The sequence below is a fragment of the Dermacentor andersoni genome, chromosome 4, assembly GCF_023375885.2.
Source record: "Dermacentor andersoni chromosome 4, qqDerAnde1_hic_scaffold, whole genome shotgun sequence".
Lineage (NCBI taxonomy): Eukaryota > Metazoa > Arthropoda > Arachnida > Ixodida > Ixodidae > Dermacentor > Dermacentor andersoni.
This window is the reverse complement of record NC_092817.1, coordinates 7,420,370-7,447,058: the sequence shown is the minus strand read 5'-3', so window position 1 is coordinate 7,447,058 and position 26,689 is coordinate 7,420,370. Positions and strand designations below refer to the sequence as shown.

At 45.2% G+C, this 26,689-nt stretch overlaps 1 protein-coding gene across 2 annotated transcripts in view; it reads right to left on the bottom strand.

Annotated features, from left to right (window-relative positions):
• Positions 1-26,689, bottom strand: part of LOC126535912 (multidrug resistance-associated protein 1-like) — a 335,731-nt gene that overhangs the window by 70,789 nt on the left and 238,253 nt on the right. For both annotated transcript variants that reach the window (XM_050182763.3, XM_055073342.2), the window contains 3 exons: positions 21,383-21,478; positions 13,255-13,499; positions 2,852-3,017 (listed from right to left, as the gene is read on the bottom strand). In XM_050182763.3, the coding sequence (XP_050038720.1) occupies positions 2,852-3,017; positions 13,255-13,499; positions 21,383-21,478 (507 nt within the window). The remainder of the gene's footprint in view (positions 1-2,851; positions 3,018-13,254; positions 13,500-21,382; positions 21,479-26,689) is intronic.

Genomic DNA, 26,689 nt, shown 5'->3' with positions numbered 1-26,689 from the left:
AAACTTGACCAGTTACAATTTACAAGACAAGTGGTATAGGGCCTAATGACTAAGTGAATGATTTCTTGAGAGCGACAAGGCCCGATTGAAGCCCTCTTGTTCCACTGCAGGGGAGGCAGAGCTCATCATGTGGTGCCATTAGGCAAGCAAAGCCGCTGTCGGCAGTGTACAAAAGACACCGGAATGATGTGCCAAGTGTCTCTGTATATTCGTGGTTCAAGTGTTCACCACAAGTGATGGCAACAGGTTTTCACAACTTTCATAAGAAAAAAAGTGCTTCCTATACACTTTGCGTCATTCGAGAAGGTGCTGTATATCATGGAAGAGCTGGACAAATCAAATAAAATTTGTTTTCCAAGTACAACTTGCCTTATGGATAAAAATGCACCAACTTATTTTGTTTTCTAATGGGCACTTCTAGTACCAGCGTTTAATGAGTTAAGCACAATGTTGATGTGTTTAGGGCAGCCGCAGAGCAGTATTTCAGAATTCACTGCGATACCCTTGGAAATAAAAGGGGAAGCCCGTCTAATGCAACTTGTGAAAAGCAGCCCTTTTCGATAGCAAACGGAAGTTTCTGTCAATTTAACCCTTTGCCTTTTTTTGGTAAAGTTGAGCACTTTAATGATGCGGAACTTTGTTTTTGTACAATGTCCTGTATTTTGAGATTATCCTGAAAGAATTGAAATATATTTTTCAGTACCTTGTACTCAGACACTTTTGGAGTATGGGTATTTAGTATACTGGGGCCCTTGTGCCAGTGAACACCACTTAATCATCATCATTTAGTACTGGGTAAATTTTTTTCTATGTACAGTTAAACCTCGATATAACGAACTAGGTAAAATTGGCAATTTGCTTTGTTATATAAAAATTTCGTTGTATTGAAATTGGACCTTTTATGCAAATAAGTACAGTTACTGATCGACTTTTCTTACATGGAAAGGGGCCACAGAATTTTCCGAATTACTGGGCAATTGAAGAAAGCAATTTTGAATGAGAAAATTCATTTTGGTCTGGACCGACGTGCTGTCTATGTACGTAGACGTCCAGCACAAGACGTGGGACGAGATATTCCCATACGTAACGTTTGCTTATAATACTGCTACGCAAGAAACAACGTGCTTCACGCTGTTTTACCTCCTTTACAGCCGTGAAGTGCAGACTATGTTAGAAACAATGCTGCCGTGCGACACCTAACCTAACCTAAACTAACCTAACCTAACCTATCACCTCGATCTCGCCCAAGATGCCAAACTCTTCGTGCAACGCGCGGAAGAAGCCCGTCAGCTTGCCCGAGTGCACATAAAGAAACAACAGAGTATCGATGCGCAACGTTACAATCTCCGCCATCGACAAGTCGAGTTCCACCCTGGCGATAAAGTTTTGGTCTGGACTCCCATGCGCCGAAAAGGACTATCCCATAGCATTTGAGTCGCTACTTCGCACCTTACAAAGTGTTGCAGCGAATTAGTGATGTGAATTACGAAGTCCTTCCTGACGGAAGCCAGCCTCCCCGACGTCGACAACGGCAATCTGAGATTGTGCACGTTGTGCGGTTGAAACCGTACTGTAGCCCCTAAAATTCGATGTTTTCAGCTGCTTAAGTTAGTTTTTGTTGTTGCTCGTCCCTCAGTGCCTTCTGACTATATCGGACACTACAGTGATTGTGACTATAGCCTATGTGTTCGTCCTAGGCCATCTCAGCGCTCTCACATCAAGCCTATGTATGTGTTCATTCTTTTATTTTTTTTTTGAAGAGGGGGTAGTGCCACATGGTGTGGCACAGCAAGGGGACTGAAGAAGAAGAGAACGAGGTTCGTCTCGGCATCGCGCGTCAACGGTTACGTTTCGTGCAGTACAAACACCTGGATCCCCATTCAGCGTGTATACTTCAGCAGGGTATACGCGACGATATCATGAAAAGCGTCGGCAGCGGGGAGCGAATGCTTTGTTTGCCTCTCGCTCCAACGGGCTACGGAAACTAGAGATTACGCAATCTTCAATACTCAACGTGTGGGAAGACAGCTTACATGATGCCACGCCCGCTCTTTGCGCATGCTGCCAATTACCTCTAAAGCAGGATGCGCAGCTCTTATGTGCTCAGCCGCACTTACAGCCATGACCAGCCACGGCTGAGATGCGTTCCAGAAATTGCGACACGCGCCAACTTACCCCCACTCCCCCCGCCCTGCCCCGCCTCTTGTGGGTGCTTGATCGTGTTACCTCGAACTCGCTCTGCTCCCCCTCTTTTCCTTTGCTCGTGTGGGGAGGTTGGACCCATCCGTGAAGCCACCATCTTTCTTTCTCACCCTTGCACACTTTCACTTGCACTTAAAGCACACAGTGTGCGAGGCGTGATAGGATTTTATTGCACTTGGGCTTTATGTGGAACATGATGCGGCTTCACTTTGGTCTCTCCTGTCTTGTTGCCTCATGCAAGATTTGAGAGGTGCGTTTGCAAGCAGCAGCTTGTAGCTTGTAATTCAATCACTTGACCCTCTGCATACACAGAAGTTTCCATTTATTGTCTCGGCATTCCTTTGCTACGGAAGCGAAAGTTCATCACATTGAAATCGCATACTAACGCACTTTCTTACATTGAGGTTCTAATCACATCTATGGGCAAGAGGATATGAAAAGTTAAATACTTCATTATATCGAGAATTTTGTCATATTGAAGTTTGTTATATTGAGGTTTAACTGTATTTGGTATCTCAAATACTTTGTGTGTTGTATGTGTATGAATTTAGTGCATGTTCAGTATTTTTAGGCTCATGAGAATTGTTATGAAAAAGCCATGTAAATGAGACCCACAGTAGCTGAAACAATTCCGTAACATGCTCCTTACCGTAATGCTTGCAAAAATTAACACAGCCATGATGACCAGAATCGTGAAGTAAGGTGACATGACGCAGATGAGAATCAGCAGCTGCATTCCCCATACAATATTGCACATTGTCATGTTTGCATTGATGGGTACCTCTTTGTCAAGTGACTCAATGTCACGGCTGAACCTGAAAGATATGCAGAAAAGAGAGTGGCACACTGATTTCATCTCAAATATTGCTGAGCCACTTTCACCATAATATAAATGAACAGCGAGGCTGTGACAAAAAAGTAAACTGCAACAGCAACAGTGAATCATATTAACCCTTTGTGAGGTGCTACTTTTTCCTTGAAATTTCGTTCATAAAATCTGAAGAATAGCATTCAGCAGGGCAAAAGAAAATGTTTGACAAGTTTTTCAAGAAACATGGTGCAGCAGTTTTCGAAATAAAAGTGGTACATATATGTACCACTGACTTTACTAGAAGAAATGAAATGTGGTACACATTTGTACCGCTGTCCGCAGGCGGTTTAAAATGAAGAGACAATGTGTAACAGGAACGATATTTACAAAGTCAATGCTGCTGTTCACTTGTGGAATGGCTAAAAACATTCGACACATAGCGGAACTTGGCATTTGCTGCACAGAAAGTTCATTCGAACTTGCTGCTGTGTCGTGGAGCCCCACCTACACCTCTGTCGACAGGCCGACCGCTACGGGTGACGATCTCGGCTGAGAAGTCTGATGTCGTCAGGAACTCCTACCATATGCTTGCCGTCCCCTTCTTGCTTTTACGGGCAACAATCCTTTGCTATTACCTCTGCTTTCAGAAAGAATGCAAATGCACGGCCTGTGCGATTTGACCGGTGCGATAGCCGTCCACTTAGGCCTAACAACCCCAGCCAAAAGCGAGCCCAGAACAGACAATTCAAAACGATGAACAATTAGGGCGCCCTCAATGTATGTATATGGTTGCAGATGAATCACTAGGTTCCATTTAGTAAACGGGTAAAAGGATACACTTAGTAGGCATGTTGAAGCAGCGTTTTGAGTGAGTTTTTCCCACGTCACAGCAGCACGTACTGAACCGCAATGAAGACATTTGCAAAAACTAAGTTACTCTTCGCGCCACATGACGGAATAAAATAAAAACGCCCATAAAGCTTTCTAAATGCCTTGGTAGGTGGCAGCACTAGTAAAATTGGCTCCAATTTGAACAGTTGTTTCATTACGGGCATTTGAAACGTGCCCAAAAAGTGGTACATATTTGTACCACTGTACCACAAAGGGTTAATTTAACGTTGTGGGGATGCGCGACTCACACGTCCCCTGATATGTTGTTTTCCCGCATAGCTCCTGTCTCCTGCAATCCTGCTTCGCCGCGTGGCCTGCGCATGCCCGCGGCAGTCGGTCTGGTTGAGGCGCAGTACGAGAGATGGCGCGAGTGTTGCGCTGCTAACGCCACCTCACGGCAGGGTTACTTGGGGGCGCAGGGCAGAACACGCTTCCTCTTTGGCGGCGGATCGGCAAACAGCGCGGACGTACCGCGCATGCACTGATCCATGCTTCTGCGAGACCGTCTCGCGTGGCCTCCTTCGAACGCGCCACCGTTCGCGTGACCGTACGCGCAACGACCAGGCGTTGGGATTCAGCATGGGGCGAACGCGCGCCCATCGGCACGTTTTGTGGATAGCAACTTGGATAGCAGGCATTGATCTATGAAAGGTGCAATAAATGCCCTTGTGATTGTTTGCACTACTGTGTTGTCGTTCCTTTGTCCCAAGAGCATGGGTGTGAGAACCCCACAACGTATAAACTAAAGATGTAGAAAATCTAAGCAGACAACACTGAGAATTTTAAATAACCACAGTACGCCTGAATCTGCCTGCAGCAATTCAGTTGCCTGATATTTTGTATGTATGACAGCACGCTTTAAAGGTAACTTAAAAACATTCCCATTTATGGACAACCTGAAAACCAGAAAATGGCGGGCCAGTGTTGGGATCAAACTCACAACCGGCACAATAAGGGTAAGATCGGCTGTGCCAGTACAAAACCAGTCAGGTGGCAACCATACCAGGAATGTCGAAGCCAGCATTTTTTAGAAAATTTAAAGGGGCCCGAACCATATTTTTTTTCAATTGAGAAATACATTTGAAGTTAAATTGGACTATTTTAGAAATACATTGCGGCAAATAAGTTCTTTAATATGTTCAGCAGAAGCGGAGTTATTGACAATTAAACATACTGTTCTCGGTGCTGCTTTGTCTTCAATGATTTGCACTGCGAAGGCTATGCGGAGAGGGGTGTGCCCACCACACTCCGCCTACTGAACGTCACTATGGCGACAGTTCAAATTTGATTTTGGATGTTCCCGTAAATGCCACTATTTCTGATTTTGGCACCTACAACATGCTAAATGAGGTTGTTCTCAGTGAGCCAGAGGGCGTTCAGCCAGTGGACTAGTCATGGCACCTTGTGGCGGCTGCGGTATCTATGCTAAATAGCAGAACCATGGCTACATGCAACTGCAGCGCTCAATTCGTGCATGACAGGGTTAGACTGCACGCTCGCACTCATACGCTCCTGTCTAGTTGTGTTACATGGTGCGGACTGCCTTCGTCCTGCATGAACTTGGCCAACGGATAGTCACCACATCCAACTTGCACATTTTGAAGCACTATCAATACCTAATTATGAAGCGAAGTCTGCCAAGGCATATAACCAGGAGTGGCCAGGAGCGAGCGCATGCTGGCAAGCATGCGTGTGGTCTGACCTTAAGTTTCCTGTGGCTCAAGGCTAGCTGAGTGTTCAAAACTAGTCAAAACTAGCGAGACCCAATAGGTGCGACACCAATAAGCAGGGTGGCCAAAGTTTAGTTGCTACACGGGTGGCTAAGCACGAGCAGATGACAGTCGGCTTTTACTGGAAGTATCTAATTCTTATAGAAATTCGAAAGCAGATTTTCACTTACTTCAGCTTGTTTATTAAACTGCACCAATAAATACACAGTAACAGTAGGAAGAAGTGCACTGATACGAACACCTTTCTTGATTGATGTCAGCTATTCGTCAATAGGAGCTGCATATCGAAACCTGCTATAGTATAAGGGTCCAGAAAAGAGTGAAGAGCAGGCTTCTGTTCAAAAGAGAGTGTCTGAGAGAAAGGAGACTTTGTGCTCCACTTGTGAGATTCATGCACTGCAAAAGACTGCAAAATTTGGCTGAGATGTTCACAGCAGCGTATGCCATCCGCAGACTGTGTTTTTTCACCCAGCCTGAGGGGTGGTTCCGGCCCCTTTAAGTGCGTCGTTTTTTAGTAACTTTAAACAAGAGAGACTACTGTCTACTGTTGATGAGTCTGCACATTGGTGTACTCAACAGAGATTTAAAATTATTTTCCTTCAGAAACCAAATAACCAAATTCAAATACTACTAAAATGCATGGCCAACTATCAGCAATTAGACAATATGCCTTGAACTCTTGAAAGCCTTTCAAAAAAATGTTCACAATTTGAGACTAGTTTCTTTCAATATGTAAGGTACGAGCTTTATTTACGTTTTGTTTGAGAAGCTCCAAGATTTGAAAGATGGGTTTTATGTTAACATTTAGTTTCGCAAGGTGTTAATTAATGAGTAGATAGGCTTTTTTTTTTTGTGGGTAACCTGATGAAGGTTATCGGTAAGAGGTTTATGGTAACGCGCATGAGTATTAGTTAACCTTCTTTATTTTTAGAAGGGTTTTCAAAGTGTCTAAGTTGAAGCGTGTAGGTTTTCAGTTAGTGCATACTTTGCACTGAGAAGCGTCCTTAGTTTCATTAGAACATCTTGCGCGGACGGAAAGAAGCAGAATATTTATGACTGGGTCGCTCGTGTGTGTTGAGGACGGGCGCATTCCGACTTCTCTAGTAAGCGTGCGTGGAACTAGTTATTAGAAGATGCATTTGTTTAAGGGTTCTGCATAGTCCGTAAGTTACGCAAGTTTAGTTTCTCGTTTGAGGTACGTGTCCTGTATGGACTAGAGGAAGAAACGTGAGTAAGCGTGATTAAACATTTGCGTATGACGCAAGTATGCATCCTGAATAGGGACCACAAAGCTAGCGTGATTGTGATTACGTACCTGTGGAGTTGACCAGACTGTTCAGTGGAACCAGTATGTGCGATAAGTACGCCACTGCGATAGGGTAAGAACAGGCTGTTCGTGAAGTTAGGCTGCTTAAGTTATGTTCGGGTATTGGTGGTTGAAAGCCTTCAGCTTAGGTCTGCGTAAACCTTTACTCTTGTGCAGCACGACAGTCAGGTTTGGTTGAACACGGGGGAAACGTGAACGCTCGCCTTGGCGGCACAAAATTTTGGGTTCCCAGTTGAGTGGCTTGCATTGAAATTTTGATAGGAAGCTTGGTGGGTTAACAGCTGATTCTGGAAGTTTGCACGCTGAGGGGTATTGTGTTGCCGGGATCGACTCTTCTGTGCCGGTTTTTGTGAGATGGTTTGAAGCATTCCAAAGGCGCAGTTGTTGCAGAGAGCAACAACTCGCCTGCCACCTCTTCCACCTCGCCTACTCGCCTGCCATTCTCTTCTTGCCCAGTGGTTGTCAGCACTGGCCAGTCGAGGTTTTCCGGGCTATGGAGGAGCTGTTACGATCGGCCTGAAGGGGTACTGCTCTGCAAACTTATCTCAGCCTGCTGCAGTTGTTTCGATCAACTCGCGGGGGTGGCGTCCTTCAGAGAACCGGCGACGCCGGCAACGATAACTGACCATACACTTTCTTCAGAGAACTGGAGACTACGGCAAAGTTGATTAACTGTGCGCCTCCTCGTACAGCCCAGTGGTGCCGGCCAGGCTAGCCATTCGGCGGACCGAGTATTGTTGGTTGATTCGCCGTCACCTTCATAGTCTATTTGCAGCTCGGAAAAGTGTGTTTTGAGGTGCAGTTTTCTTCGAGCCCCAGGATTCGTCAGTCTGCTGACACTCGTGGCGGCTACTGGATAAGTCAGCTCTGGAATTAAGAGGCACCAGCTGGGGTCAAGCGTGACAATCTGGCTACGAGGACCCGCTCAACTCGGTGGGTTCTGGGAATCCAAAGTGCGTACGTGAGTGTGTGAGCCCTCCCCCTCAAAAGTGGGTGGACTACGCCTCCAATGACTGTGGACAGTCCGATTGGACGACGGTTGGACAGCGGTTTTCCCTCACCTAGGAATCTAGGGAGGACAATGTTTTTAAGCAGCTGTGTGCTCAACAAGCGGGGTGCTTGGAGCTTGTGTGCTGTGTGCTTCGTCTTGCGTGCTCCATTTGGAAGTGATGCTAGACTGTTGAAATGTGTTTCTTGTTTTATTGCAAATACTGTAATTAAATCCTGTATCCCTAGTTACCAACAAAGAGCCAGGTCCTCCCTACAACCCCGACCTACAAACCTTACGTGTCTCCAGCTGGGCTCTGGAAAGAGGACCACAGAGCAATGCACTAGCCTGCCGTCCTGGAGTACAGTGATAGTCCACCACAATACCCGGCTGGGTACTCACTGCCAGTCGATGTCCAATCCTTTCTCACGTAGGCCAGCCCAGTCTAAACCCTTCACCCTTCTCCAAGCCCTGCCCTGTTCAACAGAGGCCATCCATCTACCTGGCACTGCCTTGTGCTGTAGTGCCACCTGGTTGCTTCGCCTCGCGCAACATTACGGCAGCCACCTGACTACAAGCCCCGTCCTGTGCCATGGCGTCAGTCATGGTAGCACAACATATTAGCATAAATGTTTCAACAACGGGGCATTCACCACGAGTAGGACTATATACACACACTGTATAGTCGCTTCAATATTTTAGGGCTTGTAACACGTGCGTGTTGTTAGGTTTGCAGGGTTATTCTGAATTATTCAGTTTTAATTAGTGTTCTAAATTTTTCTCGTGTGCCACTGTGTCCTTCCTCTGTCTGCCAGAATCTGTGATACACATTTCTTGCTGGTATCAGATGTAGCAGTCCTAGGCCAGGTTGGATTGTCCAAGATGCCAAATTGTTTCAGAGCCCTAAACCTGGCTGGCTTCCTAAACACCAACTTACGCACCTTAGTGACAGTTCTCTGGCAGGTGCCCATAGTAAGTAGAGTAGATAACTCACTTTCATTCTACAGCATGACTAGCGATCAAATGTGTGGAGGGTTAGCAACTGCCACTTGTCTAGAGTATTACCTAGACTGACCAGACAATCAACAATGACTCTTTTAAATTCCACCTTAATACGCTTTTGTGACATCTTGATGGCGCACAGGTAGGTACAGATCTATAGGTCAGTAATACCCCTGTCACATGGGAAGATTTAATGTCATTCGAATAAAATGGCATTCGCATATAATCCCACTAATTGAGATTTACACTGGAAAATTTAATGTCATTTGAATGGAATGGCATTTGCCATCGAATGAGTTAGGGGAACTCATTCGCATTCGAACCGAATGTATACTCTTGACCCCAGGTAGACATCAGCAACATGCAACGGGAAAAAATAATGTGTGCATCAGCAAAGTCAGAAGATATTTTTTTAGACTTATAAAAAGGAATAATTATTTTTGCCGCGATGATATTTTCACCACGGGCTGTGCTCAAGTGCTATAACACTTTGCATCAGGAGTCTGTTGCGGCGGTTGGTCATATTGGATGTGTTGATCGAAGTGCTTTTAGTTGTGAATAATTGGCGTCAAAATGTTTTCATCCGTTTTAAAAGTACTCGCAAAAGTTCTTAAAACGCGTTTAATAAGCACAAAATTTCTTTGAATTTCACAAATTTTGTTCCAGAGTGTCATTGCTATCGTTTGCGAATGCCATTATATTTTACTGTGTAGCACCGCAAGAGATGCATGGCATTCGATGCATCGAATGACATTAAATCTTACCGTGCGACAGGGGTATAAGATTGTTTCCGATTAACCCTTTGAGGGTGGAATTGGCACTGCGGCGAAGTGGACCTTATTGTGTAGTGAAACGATTAGGCGACAATGACTTTGTTTTGGGTGATCCTACTACAGGACATCATCGAACTACCGCCCATGCTGATCAGTTGATGCTCTACTATGAGCCATTGCTTATCCCTACCAACACGGCTTCACGATTCGAGGGGGGGGTAGAGTTGTGATGTGCAAGGGCCGGGGCAAGCGAGCCCAAGACCCACGATAAGGAGCCACGGTTCCTGGAGGCCAAGCGCGGGATCAACAGTAGTTGACTGAGCGGAGAAAAGGTGGCGTGAGTGCGGGGAAGACAGCGGCAGGATTCAGTGAGTGTGCGGGAGGGGAGGGGCAAATGGGGGGACTCGAGTGTGGTCGTGGGGTGTGCATGGTTGGCGTGCGGAAATAAAGGACACGTTTGGGACGAACGTGTGGCGTGTCGTCGAGCGTGACAGAGTACAACACTGCTACTCAGAGCACCACCGGCTTTTCGCCCTTTTTCTTACTGAACGGTCGGTACCGGTCGCGCACCATCGACACAATTCTACCATACCGGCCAAATACATCTGAATGTGCACCCATTTCTGCCATGGCAAGACATGCTGAAGAGTGCTGCAATCTTGCTCCAATGACCGAGAGCGCCAGAAGAGCACCTGCGGTGACACCACTTCTGTGCCCATCTTCCTTCCTGGAGCACTTGTGTGGCTCTTGGTTCCTCCCACTGCATCTGGTATCTCTTGAAAACCACTACCCAAGTATGAAGGGCCCTACCATGTCGCCGAACATGTCAAGTGCCTGAAGCCGTACTATGATCCACTCATAGTGAGGAGCTGTTAGGTCACCGGATGGCTCTCTTTTTGTTCCGAGAGGTAATTGTAGCGAAGAAGAGGGACGCTATAGGGCGCTGTCCTCTTCAGCGCTTTCTAGAGGGCCAATCTCGCCAGCGATTTTGCTCGGGGAATGCCGCTTGCGTTGGGAGTCTGTGCCCTGCTCTAACGGTGAGTCCCAAGTGCAGTGACTAATAAACGCCTTTACAATTTGTATGCTTGTGTCTTGCACTCTGAAAGTGTTACGTGTGCGTTTTCACTCCTGTGTTTCACCAACGAATGGTGTCGCCGTGGCTGGAGGCAAGGCGACAGCGACGGTGAGGCTGCGGTTAAGACATTTGGTGCCAGTCACGACCGTCCCATGGGGCCAACGCTGCAAGAAGAACAAGCACCTCAGACTTTTGGCAGCAGCTGCTGAAGTGCTGTAAAGTCATATGCATGGCATGCAGGCTTGGTATTCGAATTCCCGAGAGATTTTTTGCATGGATTTTCTTTCTTTGTACATCTTCTGAAGCCATTTACATTTATTTTAGTTTGATTAATGGTGTTGGCCAATGCTTTCCTTTATTCTAACTTATTCACATTAGTCTTCGAATGTCATTGTATACCTAAGCACTTGCCTTTCTTAAATGTTGCTCTTAATTTTTTAGTTTATTCGTGGATGCTTTTATTGCACTTAATGTTAAAGCATGGGCTCGCATGGATTTTTGTTGTGTACTTGGAACCTACCTTTTAATTTATCCTAATGGCTTGTTTTTCGTTTTAACTTTTTTCGAGGCTGATGATTTTAGGTTCTAGCTGCTAATGGTTAGCTCCGATGTCACATAGTAATGAGTGTTTGCTTGTATATTGTATTTTGATTTAACTGGCACCGTAGCGTCCAGCCTTGCATTGGTAGAAGGCATTTAAGAGGAAAGGGATGCGGGGTTTCGAGTGCTCGCAATAGTTGTGTGTTGCCATTCCACTGCGTTGCGTGTCCGAGACTTCTACATCCCTCTACTCTCTGCCTGGACACAATGGACAACCGCAGGAAGGTCAACGGACTTCCCCCATTGGCTGACTTTCTGGCAGGATTCGATCGGGACTCGCTTGTGTGTGCTCTGGGTGCATGAATGCAAGACGGTAACCACATTGGGGCGTTGGAAGGTGCGTACGTGTTTCACATCGCTGGTGGCAGCCCCTTTGTCCATCGCTGGCCAACAGTTTCTTCGGGCTCGCCAAAGTCCCTGCCTCGGCGTGTGCGCAGTCTTCAGTCATCTCAACGTAAGAGGCAGCACCTTCCAATTGTGCCCCTGTCTGTTCCTCTGTTCATTCATATTTCTAATTTTCTCTGCTGTGGAGTTCACGATGAATGGCACTGGCCAAACGAGAGGTGGCCACTCTATATACTGGGATCTTTATTTTTTGTTCTCTCTGTCGTGGTGCGCCGTTAGTGGCAGCCGGCAACCGTCTGGCGATGCTTTTGTATCAAAATTAGGTTTAGATTCTGTATGGTGCTTAAACTAATGTTGTATCGAACCCCAGCTTAATAAATGCTTTTTGTTCCTTCCAGAGAGCTTTGTCTAGAGTGTCCGTTGCTGCGCACGTGGTACTGCATTCCCACAGCTGGGATGGCTGGGGCGCGTGCGCACAGCGGTACGTCAGCACACAGAGCGGCTGAAGCAGACGCAGCGCCCTGTACGCAAGGCGGCTTGTGGTGGTCAAAGTCACGGTGTTCATTAGACGCGTGTGATTGGAGTATGTTCTCTGTGACTGTAGTGCAAGACCACAAGGTGAAACTTGAACTAGTGCATATTTTTCCTACTGTTACCGTTTTTGTGTAAAACAAGGCAAACTTTACCTTATTTTGTTTTTTATATAATCTTAGGACTTGTACGGTCTTTGTTGTTGTTTTGCTATGTTCAGTGCCATATGATGCTTTTATTGCAATAGCAAATATATGGACACTCCAGGTCTGCGTCGCTGTCAGGTTCCGTAAAAAGTCCAAGAACGATAAAATGGTAGCTGCGTGCTGTATGCGCAAGTGAAAGCGTGCGAGGGTGAGCCGGCGATTATGGCTCAATCTCGCGCACACAAGCGAGGGAAGTGGGGAGGAAGCACACTGTCTTCCGTCGCGCACAATGATCCGAGGGTAGGGTAGGGAGGAGGGGTGCATTTTACTCTGAGCGGCCTGGGCAGCCACGCAAGCCCACCCGGGCCACTGTATCTCGAAAGCCATCTGCGATGATGACAGAGTATGGCTGCGCACAGTATTTTCATGGCTTAGTTCGCGTTGATGCGACATGCAGCACGAAGGTCGATTCACTCACTGCTGCTGTCTTGGTTCCTCACTCCAGTATTTTGACAGCGAGTTTCTGTGGTCATCGAGTGAGATGTGTTTATGTTCGCTTGTGTATGCAAAACACCATGCTTGTTAATTTAGTTAGTATGCCTATGTTTACAAGTTTATACGGCTGATAAAACTACTATCCTTACTTCATATAGCTAGCTGTCCACTAATTCACTATTGCAATCGATTCTTTGCCTTTCAGACACAGTTGTGACTTTTCTTATATATTTTACTTCCATTTTTTGCAGCAGTTACTCTCACATGAAAATGAGCACCCCTTCAAAGGCCGTTGGGCCTTTGATGAGAAAATAAATTGAATAAAACAAAACAATTACCTGTTGATGATTCTGCCCAAGGGTGTGGTGTCAAAAAAGGCGAGTGGTGAACGCATGATGCTGTGTAACAACTGCTGGTGAAACCAGATGGCTGCCTTTAGTGTGCCAATAACAAATATAATCCAGAAAACAAAGTTGAAGACCACATAAGACACCAGAAAAAGTCCATAGCCGATGAGGTAGAAATGCCTTTGTGACAAATCTGCATCCTGGGACCACTTGCTCAACCACAGAGCAGAGCCGTACTGCAAAAAATAAAACAAAAGTGAGCCACACATCAAATACAGTAAAAAAAAAAAAAATTAATACAAGTATCAAGGGCTTTAGTGCAAACCTGTATGGCATGCTGAATGAAAGGGGAAAAAAAAACGAACAAAGCAATCTTTGGCATTGACACTATGGTTTCTCTTAGTGAGGATGTGAATATGTGCACAGATATTTGCTGACAATGTTTCCCTGCAAAGTGCTGCCTTCTGCAATTTGCATAGCTTTCTGTGTCAATTAAATATGTACCGCATTTACTCACACAATGAATTCATTCAGATAAATAACACATCCTCCAATTTGCTCTTCCAAATTAGAATATTTTCCCCCTTGTAATTATCGCACCCTCAACTTTGGTTCCATGAATGAATGGCCATGCCCTAGCTTCCAGTTTCCCTTGCTCTGGCTGTTGATGACAGTGCATGCCACTAACGAGGCATCTCTCTGGAAAACAATTAATGCTCTCTGTTACATTGCCAGTGTGACAGCCAATCAATATGAGATGCAGACAGTTGTGCACCTAGAAGCCAGTAAATTGGTGAGCTGAACATTGCTTTATTTTTTAAGGGATGCTTTCTTTGCCTACCTCCACCCAAGGTGGCACATTGTTGTGGTAGTGGTGGTCATAGCCATTGTTGGCTGTCTTGTCGAGTAGACACTGTCTTTATTGGGGATGGCCATGTCCTCGGCTATAGATGTCTCCCAGATAAGAAGCAATACGGGGTAGGATTCTTAATCCATAAGGACATAGTGGGCAACATTGACAAATTCTACAGCATTAATGAGAGGAAAGCAGTAGTCGAAATCAAATTTAATAAGAGGTATAGATTGAAGGTAGTACAATATACGCTCCAACGTCCAGTCACGACGATGAGGAAGTAGATCAATTTTATGAAGATGTTGAATTAGCAATGAGAAAAGTGCAAACACAGTATACTGTAGTAGTGCGCAACTTCAATGCAAAAGTGGGGAAAAAGCAGGCTGGTGAACAAGCAATTGGCAACTACGGCGTTGATTCTAGGAATGCTAGAGAGATGCTTGTAGAATTCGCAGAAAGGAATAAGCTTTGAATAATGAACACCTTTTTCAGGAAGTGTAGCAACAGAAAGTGGACCTGGAAAAGCCCTAATGGTGACACAAGAAATGAAATTGATTTCATACTTTCTGCTGATCTCAGCATAGTGCAGGATGTAGAGGCGATAGGTAGGGTAAAGTGCAGTGATCATAGGTTAGTGAGGGCTAGGATTCACCTCAATTTGAAGAGAAGAAGAGAAAAATTGGTCAAGAAGAAACAGGTCAACCTAGAGGCAGTAAGGGTAAAAGCAGACAAATTTAGGCTATTACTTGCAAACAAATGTGCAGCCTTAGATCAGAGAGATGAAGATGACATAGAGGCAATGAATGAAACCGTAACTAGGCTGGCTTCAGAAGCAGCAATTGAAGTGAAAAGGCACCCAAGCTACCAGTAGGTAGGCTCTCCCAAGTAACAAAGGACCTAATCAAGAAGCGACAATGAATGAAAGTGTCCAACTCAAGACATAAGATAGAATTCGCGGAACTGTCAAAACTGATCAACAAGGCGAAAAAAAGTGATGTTTGAAATTATAATGAGGGAAAGACTGGGGAAGCAGTAAAATATGGATGCAGCCTGAGAACAGTGAGAAGGAAACTAGCATCGGACAAACCAGGACGTATGCACTGAAAGATAAGCAGAGTAATATCATCAGCAATCTCTAAGGTATATAGTAAAAGCAGAGGATTCTATACTGACCTGTACAGTACAAAGAGATTCTGGGTACTAGGAACTAGCGATGAGGTGAGAAGGGCCTTACAAGACATGAAACGAGGAAGAGCAGCGGGAGAAGATGGAATAACAGTCAATTTAATCAAAGATGGAGGAGACATAATGCTTGGAAACTGGCGGCCCTTTATACGAGGTGTCTGTCGACCGCAAGGGTCCCAGACAACTGGAAGAATGTAAGCATTATACTAATCCACAAAAAGGGAGACATTAAAGAATTGAAAAATTATAGGCACATTAGCTTACTCTCAGTATTACACAAAATATTCACCAAAATGATCTCCAATAGGATAAGGGAAACACTGGACTTTAGTCAACCAAGAGAACAGGCTGGCTTCAGGAAGGAATACTCTACAATGGATCACATCCATGTCATCAATCAGGTAATAGAGAAATCCGCAGAGTATAATCAGCCTCTCTATATGGCTTTCATAGATTGCGAAGAGGCATTTGATTCAGTAGAGATACCACCAGTCATAGAGGCATTACGTAATCAAGGAGTACAGGCCACTTAAGTAAATGTCTTGTAAAATATGTACAGCGATTCCACAGCTACCTTAATTCTACACAAGAAAAGCAGGAAGATACCTATCAAGAAAGGGGTTAGACAGGGAGACACAATCTCTCCAATGCTATTCACTGTGTGCTTGGAAGAAGTACTCAAGCTATTAAACTGGGAAGGCTTAGGAATAAGGATCAATGGCGAATATCTCAGCAAACTTTGGTTTGCCGATTACATTGTTCTATTCAGCAACACTGCAGACAAGTTACAACATATGATTGAAGACTTTAACAGAGTGCAAGAGTGGGGCTGAAGATTAATATGCAGAAGACAAAGGTAATCATGAATAGTCGGGCAAGGGAACAAGACTTCAGGATTGCCAGTCAGCCTCTAGAGTCTGTGAAGGGGTATGCTTGCCTAGGTCAATTACTCATAGGGGACCCTGATCGTGAGAAGGAAATTCACAGAAGAATAAAAATGGGTTAGGGCGCATTCGGCAGACATTGTCAGATCCTGACTGGAAGCTTACCATTATCATTAAAAAGAAAGGTGTAAAATCAATGTATTCTACCGGTGCTCACATATGGGGTAGAAACTTGGAGACTGACAAAGAAGCTCGAAAACAAGTTAAGGACCGCGCAAAGAGGGATGGAACGAAGAATGTTAGGCGTAACGTTAAGAGAGAGGAAGAGTGCAGTGTGGATCAGTGAGCAAACGGAGATAGCCGATATTAAGAGACATATTAAGAGAAAAACATGGAGCTAGGCAGGTCATGTAATGCGTAGGTTAGATAACAGGTGGACCATTAGGGTTACAGAATGGCCAAGAGAAGGGAAGCGCAGTCAAGGACGGCAGGAGACTAGGTGGGGTGATGAAATTAAGAAATTCGCAGGGGCTAGTTGGAATCGGTTGGCGCTGGACAGTGGTAATTGGAGATCGCAGGGAGAGGCCTCCGTCCTGCAGTGGACATAAAAGAGGCTGATGATGATGATTATGATGATGGTGATGATCCGTGACAGCATTGTCTGCCGCTTGCTTTTCTGCGCGTCTTGTGCTTTGCTGTCGGCAATGGGTCATAATTCCAGTTACATGGGCAGTTTTAACTCAAAGCCATGAAGCATGTGATGGAGCATAGGAATCGTGCTGTCAGAAGGCATGCTGGTGTTGACAAAGTCCGTGTGCACTACTGGTGGAAGCAGCATGACAAGCTGCATGCTACAAATTGGACACATCATGCCTTTCAGGGTTCGAAGACCGCAAAGTTGTCACTGTTTGCAAAAAGTGGATGTGTCTATTTACTGCAAAGTTAAGTTACCTAAACATTTTAAAAGTCATTACCATCTTTTATTTCTTGCTCTTTTGAAAAAGTTCCCATAAAAGTTACCCACATATTAGGTGCACCTTTTGACATTGCTTATGTTTGTTGAAAAAGAAAAAAAAGGAAGACACAAATGCATTGACTATGAGAGTAAATACAGTAATTTTTGTTTCCACCACTGTGAGACATGATCAGCACCACAATCTGAAGCCATGTGTTGGCCCATTTAGAAGCTGCTAGACTGTCTACATTCCTGAACATACCCCAAGCTTATGGCATTATCGAAAAGATCATGTCTCAATATGACAAAAACAAGCACGGTTTTATCTGTAAACCAGAAGTAAAATATTTAATTCGACAAAGAAAGCTGCATGAAGATTACATGAGTTAGCACACAACAGGGAAATACAGTAGATTTTAGTTAATTCGATCCCAACCGAAGGTCCCAGCTGGTGCCCATGCATTTCTATTGACCGAAACTTACGTTATTTTGATCCTAAAATTGGCCCTCACCAAATAATTAAAACTTGCCCAGTTAGCAAGCACACACCTGACTTCTATGGTGACCCCAACAGTGACTTCTTCAGGGACAGTATCTGTCTCGGCGGAGCTTAGCGGACGGTGAATATGTTGAATACACACTATCGCCTGTCAAAAACCATATTTTTGGCCAGCTCTATGTGAATCTTCAAGCAATGACTGTAGCTCACCAATGTCCGATTATAGTATTCATGTGATTCCAACATGCGCCTTCTTTTTTAAAAGAAAATTGGGCCGAAAATTGCTTGCGCGGTGCAATCGGATACGATACCAAAACCGCCTTGGCGCTACTTGTATGCTTTACCGCATAACACAAATATACTGCGGCGAAGCTGACCTTAAGAAACCTGCCGCCATTGTGGAACACATATATTTTTCTCGCTAAAAAATCAGGCGCACGTTAGATTTCTATTTTATTAAGGAGGTTTAATGTAATTTCTACATTAGTTTTCTACCTTGGGCACATAGAAAGTGGGCACGCGTTTGATTTGGGAGGCGTGCTAGACTGACAAATACTTCCATGAATTGGCAGTGTGTTCTGGATTCTTTATGCTTCTTGTTTATTCCGACCCGCCAGACAATTCGATCAATTTCATCGGCCCCGTCAAGGTCTAATTACCGGAAGTTCACTGTATTGTAACAAACTAGGTTTACTTGCCACATAAGCTCAAATAAGTACGTACATATTAGTCAGTGTAAAGTGTATGCTTCGTTTTTATGAAAAGTTACTTTTCACAAGCGCACCCCAACTTTTTGTCTTTGTGAATTACAGATTGTTTGCTCAGTTCTGCCTTTACTCTCCAATTGTCGCATCACCTACTACATGCATCTCCGTGCCTATTATCGGCCACGTGGCACTTGTATACATTTTATGCCCTTCTACTTTCTGGCTTTCTCGAGGTTTACTGAATAGTTATTGTGAAACAAATACACTTTGTTTTTAAATGTGGTTTTGAATTTTTGGGGTGCAGCCCACATACAAGCAAGGAGTAACTATATGTGTATTTTCTTTCAAATGCAGCTACGTGCTTGCAAGAGCATGCATGCAATGATCACAGGAAACATTAATTTTATATTCAACATACATTATTCGCTATTGCTGGCAAGTATGCACAAAGCTGCAGTAGATGGATTTCACAAATAAAGCTGACCTTGAACGTGGGCTCATACATGAAGGTATTAGAACATGAACAAAATGTTACAGCTGATAGTGCCCATGCATACTTCAAGTGACGTGGAAATTACGAAAGTCAACTGCACAAAGGTACTCATGTACTCAAAAGCAATTGATGAGCCTCTTCAGTTCTAACCTAAATTTTCACATTAGCTAGCAAGCATGTCACTGTTTCAACTAGAGGATACTCTTCTGCTGTAAAACTACAACTTAAGCAAAAATAATGATAACTGCTCCATCGAGTGAGACCCAGTTGTGGTTCAAAGATTGCTGGGAGGTTTTAGCGTGTACCTGTGCATGCAAAGTATGGAAAATGTAGGCACATACACAGTCAGGAGGGCATGTGGCAGCAGCCACAGTCTACACAACATGGCATGTTGCATGAATGTGTACACACACAATGAAGTGGAAACTACGACAGGACAAGCTACAGGACATGTTTGTGTGAGGTCAGCAAGAAATTAAGTGAATGAGCTTTCTGCTGACTATCAACTGTAGAAGCAACAAATGCCATGCAATACTGTGCACCATGCAGTACCCTTAGCTCAAAAGTCACCATACTGACGCGATTGCTGAATGGCCACTAGGCATTGGATTGCCCATTTTATAAGTTGCACTGTCTTCTCATTACTTTGGTGCACTTAATTTCCGTGCAAACTTTTAATAAGTGCAGAATATTGAACTCTCTGGGTGGTACAGATGAGCTCCTCTGTGTGAAACTTTCCAATAATGCATCGTCTGAGGAAAGTAGGGAGAATGAACAGCAAGCAAAGCTTAACAAAGCAATATTACTGAAGGGTAGTAAATGTTCATGATGCATGTTATACGCAGAGAAAACACTTTTATCTTTCTTTTCTTTTGGTCTTAATACTACTCCTTGTATTATATTTGGGTTTTTATGATATGTGAAAGATGGTGAATTTCATGTTATCTCGGCCAAACCTAAACTGCAAGAGCATTCTTTTCCATTATAAATGCTTTATCTGTACCTCGAAGTGGTTTGTGCATACACAACACAAACTTGGCTATGTGCAAGGTATAACTTTCACACAAGGCTGACATGGGCAAGTGCTGGAATCTGTGCATTATAGTGTCTTAGAGGCTCGTTTCAAATAATTTTGACCAGAAGTTATGCAAGCAAGTGCAAGCAAATGTGAACCAATAGCTGCATCCAGGTAGAGTTCTTGATGGTTGAAAACTTTTGGTTGATGGCTGATCTCCCCGAAAATGTGCCAATGAAAATTGGCACACAGTTTCGATCAGCAGTGTTCACATGATAGCCAGCCAAACTATGACTACTATTGCTTTTTGGTCATGCTGCCACAAATGTCACCTGATTATGACAAACAGTTGCCTCAGCTATCTTTATGTCAGCAACAGCACAGTGTCTACCTAAGGTGACTTAGCAGTCACTGCAGCTGCTGTGAAGACTCGGCAACTCTAATTCTCAATTGTGATCATTGTGTATGTATTTTGTGTCAGCAGCACATAGGAGAGTATAGTAGCCCAAGTTTTGCAGACAAAGTGCTGGTAAACTGTGGTTTACGACATCATATGCTGCATGTCAATATGGATCTGAATGCTAGTGGGAGCTTTCAGCTCATGACCCTAATTGTCAGTTTTGAAGACTGAAAAGCCCTGAAACTTCTGCATCAGGCAAATGAACTTGTATACCTTTCAATGCAATGTAAAACTTAAGATATACACTGGTCAATCATGCCATGGAACTTTTAGACTTTAAGCGCAGGCAAAAGTAATGAATATATCATTGATAAAAGCAGCTTGTTTTCCACATGAAATGTGAGTGCAGTTGGGCTGTGGTGGGCCCCGCCTGAGATTGGCAGATGAGTTTGGATGCACATAGATATATGTGGGTGTTTGTATGTGTCTTATGATTTGACTGTAGAGCTGCCATGAATGCAACACTCAGCTTTCTAAAAGATTTGCTGGCCTTACAAAGAGTAACGAATACAAGCGCTCATGCTTGTCTGTTCCCCTCTTCCTCTGTGCATTGGGGGGTTATGCTGCAAGTGTCCATCTAGTGGGCTGTCCACTTGGCCGCCACTGATTGGCTAAAGCAGCACTTCAGCAGCTGCCAAAGTAGGTGGACACTTACAGAATACCCCCCCCCCCCCCCCCCCCGGTCTCCCTCAACAGCAATGCAAGACCAACTAGCTGAACAGTTAGCCTTCCTTAATTACCACTTTACATAGCAGAAATGGGACATGTTTAAATGTTCATTAATCCTAATTATCTAATTCCTAACTAAGAATAAAGGAAACACCATGAATCGCACAAGGTGACGGTGTGTGACAGAGCACCATATTTTCCCGGTGCACAAGTGACATACCACCCTGCATGTACGATGGTAGGCAAGCTTGCAATTAAGAAAGGAAAAAACAAACAAATGCCAAGGAGAAGCACATGCTCTTTTCACTATCTCCTATATGCACATAATTTCCCATGCACAGGCACTGCTCAAAGTATTGTAGTGGTAGCAGCAAAACATGGCCAGCAGTGAAACCATACCTCACTCCCAAAAGCAAGTGTGCAGGTTATGAATGCTGGGATGAGAAAGCGCCAGCCAACTTTCTTGAAGTACATTCCGTACACATGACGGCCAACCTAAAACATGAAAAGGAGAAAACAAGTCCGAATCAATACACAGATATTTGAGAAATACTGACTGGTAGATACATGTCTATGCACATTGAAAGCTCGCTATATATATATATATACATATATATATATATATATATATATATATATATATATGCAGGAGGGGTGGCCCAAATTACTTTGTTATAATCCGTTATAAACCAACAAGTGCAACACTGCTCACCTGGCGAACTCAGAGGCAGGGGCGGATTGCGATGAGTTACCAGTGGTTAGTCCAAGGCCAATGCAAAAGCCCCCAGTCCATCGCCAAAGGACTGCAAAAGGTTGTACTCTGTCGCATCTTAATCGACAATGTAATTTCTTTCTCCAATGCAGCTGTCAACCAGAGTTGCAGACTAGAACCCTCCATTCCATTCCCACTCTATTCCGGAGAGTGGAGATCACCTTAATTCTACGCCTCAAAATGATGAGAGTTGGACCGTTCCCGCTCCTGGAGCAGCTCAGCAGGTCCATTCTATTCCTACAATTCCAGTAAATCAAATGTTTTTGTCATATGTAAGAGGCATGGGGCAGAAAAAGAAAAGAAGAGGACGATGTGCGCCGACCAGTCCGAACGGCACGAGCCTTCGAGGCGCATGACCCGAGGTGTGATCGGGGGAGAAGCGGCGCCAAGCTGGGATTATCGACGTGGCTCTGGGCCAAGAAGGTTGGAGTGCCAGCTTTGCACTGGCGACGGGAGCCATGGAGGTTCGGACTGGCTTGTGACGTTGGCTGTCCAGGGTGTGGCTGTTGACCTCGGCGACATTCGAGCGAGGCTCCCTGGACCTGCTGCAGCCTCCCACGGTGCTGCCGGGCACTCCAGGAATTGGATCCCCCTTCTTTGGCAGACCAGCACGAACGGTAGTCCCCGGGGCTTCTCGTTGGCACTTGGAGAAGTAGCGGCGGAACCTGGCAGTAGGCCTAACCAGGAAGGCCGGAGTGCCATGTCACCGACATAGTTCGGGGCAGCGATATCCGAGACGGAGGAGCTAGCCGGTCGATGCCACGACAACAAAGCTTGCAAGTCGGCAGGAGCACCGACTGGGATCAAGAGCCGATGCACATCGAACTTGGAGTTACGTGCAACAATGGAACTTTGTAAGAGTGTTCCTTTTTGTTAGTGTGCAGCCATAGGCCAGGGTTGCCGGACTTTTGCACGGAACGTGCTAAGGACGAACGTAGGGGAAGAGAAGGAGATATTTAGGCTACGCAAGTGTGGAGCTTTATCTTTGTCACTTGAGTTTTGAGTTCCATTTTGAGTGTGTTTTATTTTGGGTTTGTTCTTAGTAAAGTCTGTTTGCTGTGCTCGCCTGCGCCTCCCGACTCCATTTCTCCCAACATCCGCACGGCGCCGAGATCAGTGACAGTTTTCTTTTTAAATTTTCACTACTTGTGCTTGCACAGCTAATAACAAAAAACAACAACATATTTTGAGCCTTAAAAACGTAACAAATAATGTTACATACTATTTTTTCACACAAGAACAAACATTTTGTGGCCTCTCATCAGTAAAAGTTGATTGACTGTGCGGAAGGAATAGTTTATAATCTGCCTTTGAACTGTGGGTCCAACTATGTTGGTCAGAGCGGACAATGCCTTAATAGCAGGCTACAGGAGCATGGCTACAATGTGATACAAATGAGAAGGGGGTTTTTGGATGCCCACTATAGAAACTGCATGTGTAATCAGGCAGACGCCACAAACATAATGACATGTAAAGTGGTATATAGTGCATGCTCAATTGCCAGCAACAATCGTAACCAGTTGACCCGAAAAATCATTGAAGCGGAATTGATTGACAGATGTGGTGACACTTGTGTGTGAAAACCGTCCATTGCCCTTTCCAGCAAAGAGCTATCCTTTTGTGTAGAGATAGGAATTTTCTGCGGATAGTACACACGTGATGTGTCACAGATTCTCCTATGTATGCGGTCACCTTCTTAAAAATAAAGCACTGTTGTAAATCTGCGCTTGCATGTCTCAGCCTCTTCTTTGTCCTCATTTTTTGTGCAAGAAGCTGCCTTCAGTAAAACTTCTTCAATGTGTACCCACAAAAAACTTACAAATGGTTAAAACATGGTTGTGACGAGCCCCTGACCCAGTCTTTATAGAACTTTGCATATCTTGTACTTTTCCCTCATGCATACTCATTTAATATATTGTATAGAAGCCTGGGTCTGGACGTACATAGCTATCTTGACCCAATTCGAAGACTTCAAAAATGCGCACGTCGGATTATAACTCATATGAAACACCCATTATAACACCCATACAAAACACCATTATAACCATATGAAACAACCAAGCCATTGTTTTGTGCCTTGCAAATTCTCCCATTTGATTACTCGCAGCAACTGGAAACAGCAGTTTTCGTCAGCAACAGCCCATCCCACTCGTGCATTTTTTCTACATCTTCCTGTTCCACAAGAAACCTTACGCAAGGTAACTTCAACCTGCCCTCTGTAAATAATATTTACGGGGAGCGACAGCTACACCTTACAGGAGTTCAAATATGGAATAGTTTCCCATTAGAATCAAAACAATTAGGCTTACCTACTGGCCACATTCAACAGTTTCTTCTTTCAATGCTATGATTACTTGCACTGTATCCTTATATATCTCGCATACCTGTTAAAATAATTACTTTGTCACCAATTGACATACTGTGCCAAGTTACATTGCTTGTATGATGCTGTTTCTCAGTTATTTATTCGTTTCGCTAATCGAGAAAAAAACTATGTTTGTACTATTGTTCATCTCTTTTGTCGTAATATTTGTACAGGAAGCTCAAACTTAGCCATGCACTTTTTTTACACATAAACCATGTGCTTAAAAATATTGCATGATATTTACTGAAAGTGCCTGTGTCGTAGTCAGTGATCTATTTTTCTTTCATTGGAGCCTTTAGCAGCCTTTGGCTATGGGTCCAAACAGTTCTTGCATATTTTGTACGACGTATTGTATAAACAAAAAAAATTTTTCACAGAAACTGTTCAGCATGTACATTAATTTCCACCATAGTTAATGCTATGCTTTGCTTGTGCGGCAACTGTTAGCGTGAGCGTAAAGCGCAGAGACATTCAAAATCAGGCATGGGAAGACCTTTGCAGATGGTGCCAAAGGGCCGGGGAGGCACCGACAAGTCGCCGAGACACGACTGTTGGAAGTCATGCGAGCCGTGTGTGTTGTTACGTTTCGCCTACGACGCGCGGTATAGCCGGCGCGGATGCAACGGACGCCGGGGCTTCGTTCAAAGCGGCGGACATTTTGGCCCGTTCGGAGCTGCCGCAAAGCCTCCCCGCCAAGTTTCAGTGCCACGTGTCTTCGTGTGTGCGTGTGTGTGTGTGTGCCCACGCTTGTCAAAGCGCGGCAGCCGGGGAGAGGAGCTCCCCAAGTGTGAAAGCGAGGAGGTCTGTCCGGCGCCCGGCTGGCGGTTGAGTCACTACACTCGTCTCAACATGTATCTCAGCTCGTCCGTGCCCCGCCGTCACGAGGTCTCAACCCGTGACCTTCCTTCTTGCCCGCGACGCCGAGACTATAAGAGCAGCTGCCCCCGGACGCCAAGAGAGAGGCTCCGATTTCATCCATTGAGTTACGTGCTCTCCCGTCTCTCCACTTCGGTCGACCTGACCGCGCGCTCTTTTGCGATGTTAGAATAAACCAGTTGTTCTGTTACCAGTCGACTCATGCTTTGCCGGGACCTTCGGATGCTTCCAGTGCCCCAGGCCGCCAGGCCAACGCTACCCTTGGGGCTTGCGACCCATTTGCAATAACGGGCGTCAGCACTGAGGTTCCAACAACTCGTGCCAGCGGTGCGATTTCCAACAGCTGGTTGCCAGCGGTGAGATCGCGACAACGGAGGCCAGCAGCGAAGAGATGCGGTTGACTGTATGCTGAGCAGCACAACGACCATCCGGGAGCAGTGCAACGAGCCCTGTGTGATGACTGGTTGCCTGCAGCGGAACGACTGCGCTGAATTCTTGGCTGCGAGGTTTGGTGAGTGCGGGACTTTCTTCTTCTGAGTTTTGCCAGGCTTTTGTTAGTGTCAGAAACAGAGCTGGTAATTGTGGTTGTCGTTGCTGCCGGGTTAGTTTGCGGCAAGACAATAGTAGGCAGTAGAGAAAGCAGCATTCAGAGCAGCCATGGATTTGAAGTCGTTGCGAAAACCGAAATTGCTGGAGCTTGCAAGAGAGTTGGGTCTGGATGTCTCAGACAAACTCAGAAAACCAGAACTGCTAAGGGCTATTCTTGAGTTAGAAGCTGAGGATGACGAGCTGTCGGAATGCCGTGAGACCATTGAGGAGAGGGAGACGACAAAAAGACAGGAGCGCGAACGTAAAGAACAGATAGAACGAGAGCAACAAGAGAAAGAAAGAGAGCGCGACCGTCAACACGCTTTGGAAATGAAGCGTCTCGAGTTAGAGATGGAACGCGCTCGTAATGGAAGTCAGGCACACGGTGCAGGAGAACGAGTATTGTTCAAAATGACTGACCTGATGCGGCCGTTTAAGCTTGAAGAGGACATTGGTTTGTTCCTGGTTAACTTTGAGCGAACGTGCGAGAAGCAGGGGTTCTCTCGGGAAACGTGGCCACAGCGCTTGCTCACTTTGCTACCCGGCGAGGCGGCCGACGTAGTCGCTCGCTTGAATAGAGAGGAGGCAGAGGATTTCGACAAAGTGAAATCGAGTCTGCTAAAAAAGTACCGGCTGTCAGCGGAGGCGTTCCGTCGGAAGTTTCGGGAAAATGAGAAAGGCAAAAGTGAGTCATATACAGAGTTTGCCTACAGGCTTATGTCAAACATGCAGGAGTGGCTCAAAGAAGAGAAAGCGTTTGGTGACCACGAGAAAGTTCTGCAGTGTTTCGGGCTAGAACAGTTTTATAGTCGGTTACCTGAGAACGTGCGGTACTGGGTCTTGGATAGGCCAGACGTTAGTACGGTGGCTCGAGCCGCTGAGCTAGCCGAGGAGTTTGTGACGCGCCGGGCTCGTGGAGCTAAGGACGGTCAAAAGGGTGAATTTGGCTCCAAGTTTGAGAGGCCGAAGTTCACGCCCATGAGAGCAAAGGGGGACACACGTAGTTCGGATGCGAGTGAAAGCAGTCCGACCGAACGTAAGGAGACGGCGGCAGCCGAAGCCGAACGCAGAAAACGGTTCGAGATGAGGCAAGCGCGCGTTTGTT